General features: G+C 46.9%; 1 protein-coding gene across 1 annotated transcript in view; it reads right to left on the reverse strand.

Moving 5' to 3' along the window:
• Positions 1 to 875: 875 nt before the first annotated feature.
• The window catches only part of zgc:92140 (uncharacterized protein LOC447854 homolog), a 25,129-nt gene continuing 20,550 nt past the window's right edge, over positions 876 to 5,454 (reverse strand). The window contains exons 3-6 of the mRNA XM_042056670.1: positions 4,687 to 4,772; positions 2,748 to 2,818; positions 1,838 to 1,898; positions 876 to 1,495 (exon numbers count right to left, since the gene is read on the reverse strand). Of these exons, the coding sequence (XP_041912604.1) occupies positions 1,457 to 1,495; positions 1,838 to 1,898; positions 2,748 to 2,818; positions 4,687 to 4,772 (257 nt within the window). The 3' untranslated portion in view covers positions 876 to 1,456. The remainder of the gene's footprint in view (positions 1,496 to 1,837; positions 1,899 to 2,747; positions 2,819 to 4,686; positions 4,773 to 5,454) is intronic.

Consider the following 5,454-nt stretch of genomic DNA (forward strand, 5'->3'; position numbering starts at 1 on the left):
ACACACACTCTCTCTCTCTCTCTCTCTCTCTCTCGTCTTTTTCGCACACACCCGCACACTTTCAATCACAGACATCGTCTTACATACTGTATTAGCATGCGCGCGCACACACACACACACACACGTGAACATACTGTGTACTATACACTCATACCACACACATGAACACACACGCTCACTCTCTCTCACGCACGCACACACACACACATACACCTCCTTGTCACACGTGCACACACACATAATCACTCACCCTTTGCTCACAAGAACATACTTACATAACACACTGCTAAATGGCACTGTGGAGAAGCTATAGCCTGGTGTGTGTGTGTGTGTATATATATATATATATATATATATATGTGTGTGTGTGTGTGTGTGTGTGTGTATGTGTGTGTTTAATTTAGTGTTGCGCTTGACTCCCACCCTGAGGGGTTGGCAGTCGTGACCTTTACAGCCTTGGTCTAAGGAGGGCGCTGCACTATGACAGAAGCCAAACAAATAAACAAACAAATAAACAGACAAATAAACAGACAAATAAACACATCCAGATGTAAAAGACAATGAGAAGAAAAGAAACACAGATGGAAAAAAACAAAAAAAAGAGAGAAAACTAAAACTTAAAAATCCTTCAAAAAAAACAAAGGCAGGAGTCCAGGGTCACAAAATAAACCCACTCGCGCTCTCTCTCTCGCTCTCTCTCTCTCCCTCTCAACATTACTCTCTTATTAAAATATCTGATTCTCTGCCCCCCATCCCCACACACAAGCATCAACCCACCATCACCCCCCACCCCCCCTGTATATCTCAGTCCAAGTCTCCTTCTCTCAGCTCTCTGTCTCTCAGCTTTATGACAGTTACACTACGACAGGAAGGAGGGGGCGGTTTGTTGTCGCTTCTTTTCGTCCAGTTGCATCCTTTTCTTGGATGGAGTTGTCCCCTCCCGTTGGTAAGGTGCCCAGAGGTTGAGAAGGGGGGGGGACGAAGGGAGAGTGGGGTGGGGGGGGAGTGGTCCTGTGTGGGTGGAGTTTCTCTCTCACATCTCCACAGTGAGTCTGTCCATCCACTCATCCATTCGTCCATCCATTCTTTAAGCGATCACTTCATCAAGCTATTTTTTCCACCCAACACTTGAAAAAGGGTCAGTTTGAGTTCGAGAAAGGGCGAGGTTGTGGCGGGGGTATAAGGGGCAACAGTCTGTGAGGATAATATGTCTCCGTCGAACACAAACAGACACACACACAACACACACACACACACACACACACACACACACACACACACACACACACACACACACACACACCTCATCCAAATGCAAACATCACACACTTGTGACAAACACTGTTTCCATTTCCTCTCACTCTCTGATGCTCTATCACTCACTCATACCCACACACAAACTCACACAGATGCACACACACACACACAGTCAGTAGCAGAGTCAGGGGCCTTGCTGCTATGTTACATCCTCCTCTTCCGAGCAGTAGTCTCGTCCCTGTGGACAGAGAGAGAGAGAGAGAGAGAGAGAGAGAAGGGGTGGTGGGGGGCGGGGGGTGGAATCAGAATGATTAACGTCACAGAGATGCACAGAGGTGGGGCGAGGCAGTTCTGACTTCTCTCATGTCATGTCCTCCTCTCCTCTCACTGATAAACACTGATCCTGGAAGAATTTCCTGTCAGGAAGGACGATACGATACGCTGCTCTGTCCCTTTAAATGTTCAGATCCTGCTGCAGTCTCCTCCTCCTCCTGTCTCCCACTCTATCCCTCACTCCCTCCCTCCTTACCCCCCTCTCTCTCTCTCTATCCTTCATTCTCTGGTCCTTTTCCTCCCTCACCTTCTCAATCTTCTCATCCAGCATCCTGAAGAACTCCTGCTGGCTCTCTGACGTGTGAATGCTGTGGGGGAGAGAGAGAGAGAGAGAAAAAAAGAGAGAGAGAGAGAGAGAGAGAGAGAGAGAGAGAGAGAGAGAGAGAGAGAGAGAGAGAGAGAGAGAGAGAGAGAGAGAGAGAGAGAGAGAGGGAAAGAGGAAGTTAGGGGGAGGAGGAAAAGGGAAGAAACAAACACACCACTAGAATTTTCCATTACAAGAAGAACAGAGGACACACACACACACACACACACACACACTTGCAGGCATGCACACACGCACGCACACAATGCTCCTAGCTCCTGTAGCAGTTTTAGTGGCTGTGCAGGAATTTGTATAATCATTTTATGGAGCTTTCACAGCAGGGAGAACATAATCCAGTGCCGTGCTAAAAACAGCTATGACACTGTCCACACTAAATGAAACACACACACACACACACACACACACACACACCCTGCTGTACCAAACAATAACCCTGAACAGAGCAATTAAGAGTAACACACCACAAGTGTATTCCAGCCAACCCCAAAACACAGACAAACTCTCCTAACTCTTCACTATGAGTACTTTGTCTATTGAACTGCTCATATTGTTAAAAGGCAGCACAACTGTAGCTAACCATAATGGCCTGCAACTGGTGAGCCCTTCAGTACACACACACACAGACACACACACACACACACACACACACACACACACAGGTGAGACTCTGGTTTTTATGTAAAACCACACAGCACCATTTATGGAAACACTCAAGCAAATGGCTCCCAATGAGAGACTGGGAAAAAACCCTCACATAATCACACATTCTAAATCACTTAGTCTCTCAAACACTATACACAGTCACAGGTGTGCGACACCCACACACACTCACTTTGTCTTGTTGGAGTTAGCTCCTGTGCCCTCCTTGTGCTGTTTGCCCCGTTGCTGCGTGGAGCTCTTCTCCTGAAACACACACACACACAGTTAACTCTTCTCCTTAACACACACACACACACGCACGCACGCACGCACGCACACACACACCCTTGCTTTCAAACCCAGAGGCCACAGAGGCCGAGATGCGTGAGCGGTAGCCGTGGCGTACTCTGCTGGAGCTCAGGGCTTCAGAGCCTCTCCATACCGCCAACCCCCCCCCCCCCCCCCTCCCAACCTCAGGCTGAGCGGCTAGGGGGTTGAGCCTTGCCACCGCCAGTACACTTAATTAGAGCTGGAGGCCAGTGCTGGAGAAACCCACCCTGCCGAGAACACAGCGACAGGACACACACACACACACACACACACACAAACTCTCTCCCTTTTTTTATCTCCCACCCACCCATTATTTCACTCATTTTGTTAAGCACACATACACACAACACATACAAATACTGTCATACACACAGACTGTCTTGCTGTAGTCACATACACACACAGTCACACACCTACACACACAGTCACACACCTACACTCTCTCTCTATTCCACACATACGTATATAAGCACATTCACACCAAAATATCCTCTCACTCATAATCTCCCTTCTTCTTTCTCACACTCTCGCACATTCTCTCTCTCCATCTCTCTCCATCTCTCTCTCTACGCATGGTAGATTATCCACCTGTTCTTCCTGCAGTGTTCCTACAGTACCGGTATACACCTTAGAAACCTAGTTTGTTTAAAATGTCATCCAAAACAAGTTTAAAAAGTAACCCACAGACATTTTAATTTGCATAGTCAGGATAAGAACTAAAGGGACAACAGATACTTTTGGTCAAGTTCAGCAAATTGCTCCTTGTGATCACTCGAAACAAAAACCCATCTGGTGTTCGTTCTAGTTCTGTAAATGGGAAGCCAAAACTTGGACCAAGCCATAAACATTGCCAGCCACGTTGCCAGTGCCAACAAGTTGCATCGGGGCAACTGAAGCGAGGAGTGTAATTTGATTGGCCCGATGAGCTCAAATATGATTAGTCATTCACCAGAATCTGAACTTTTACTCTGAAATATTGTCGAGTATATTATGCAAGTATATGGAGTTTTTGCATGGCTCTGACTATACTACCCTTTGCTGTGAGTAGGCAGCACAAACTGAAGAACTACAAGTCCCAACATGCACCCTGGTGATGTGAAAAGGGCTTCTCTGATGGGTGTGAAAACAGAGTACACACTTGTGACAGTGACAGAGGTGTGCGTTTCGCCTGAGGAATGAGTGTGTGTATATTTGTGTGTGTGTGTGTGGCCCGCTTTTGTATACACTCCCACATTCCAGCCGGGTTTTAGCAACACAGCCACATGCATGCAAGTGTGAGCATGTTTGTGCTTGTTTGTGTGTGTGCACAAGGAAAATAAAAAAGTGTGTTTGTGTGTGTGCACAAGGAAAAGAAAAAAAGTGTGTGTGTATGTATGTGAGAAAGCACTGCCTGTTTACTTGTGCTGGCTGAAGCGGCATAGTTAGTGGATTCACACAGGTGGCTGATTTTGTATATGTGAGTTTGGGAGTGTGTGTCTTGTGAGTTGTGTGTGTTATTGCGGTGCTTGTGTAATGTTCGACTCTCATGGCATGACCAACACTTACACAAGTGCTTTTTCTCACATAAGTCTCTGAGTTGGGTTTGTGTTAAGGCATGTGCTCATCGGCATGGATGCTGTGTGTGTATGTGTGAATTGTGTGTATGTGTGTAAGAGAGCGAGAGAGTCTGTGTGTGTATGCATGCATACACACACAGACTCTCTGTGTGTGCATGTGTGACTAAGAGTGTGTGTATTGTATTGAGTGTGTGTAAGTGTGTGTGTGTGTGTGTGTAAGAGTGTGTGTGTAGTGTCCAGTCTCACCAGGTTCTCCTGGTTGCGTGCGCTGACCCTGTCCTCCTCTCCACGCATGTACTTCACCTCCTCCACCGCCTTCATCCTGTACTCATCTGATGACGAGAGAGAGAGAGATAGAGAGAAAGAGGGAGAGAGAGAGAGAGAGAGGGAGAAAGAGGGAGAGAGAGAGAGAGAAAGAGGGAGAGGGAGAGAGATGGGTAATTAACTTCATCCTGTACTCATCTGATGATGAAAGACAGAGAGAGATGGGTAATTGAAGAGACACAGTAAAACTGTGTGAAAAAGTGTGTGTTTGTGTATTGTATTAATGTGTATTAGAGAAATGGTTGAACCAGAAGACACAGTAACTGTGTGTGTGTGTGTGTGTGTGTGTGTCAGAATGATATACGGAATAGAGAGGTAGTGGGAGTTGAGTGTGTGTGCTCATCCCACACCAAGATGCACACCAAGGCCACCCAGCAATAAAGTGCTGAGAGTGGCAGAGCTCAACACAGCCCTCTGATTAGACACACACACACACACACACACACCTCATGAATGCAAGCACACGATGATGCACACCTAAGCGCACACACACACACACACACACACAACTCATGAATGCAAGCACACAATGATGCACACCTAAGCACACACACACTGTTATCAGGGTGGCGATGTGGATTTTGCCCTTGTGCTGTTATCAGGGAGGGCTCTGGGTGTGATAAGGCCTCTACCTTGTGCCAGCAATCTCAGATTTCCACTGCACTGCTGTCTTCTTCCACTCCTCACTTT

Source organism: Alosa sapidissima, chromosome 12 (genome assembly GCF_018492685.1).
Source record: "Alosa sapidissima isolate fAloSap1 chromosome 12, fAloSap1.pri, whole genome shotgun sequence".
Lineage (NCBI taxonomy): Eukaryota > Metazoa > Chordata > Actinopteri > Clupeiformes > Clupeidae > Alosa > Alosa sapidissima.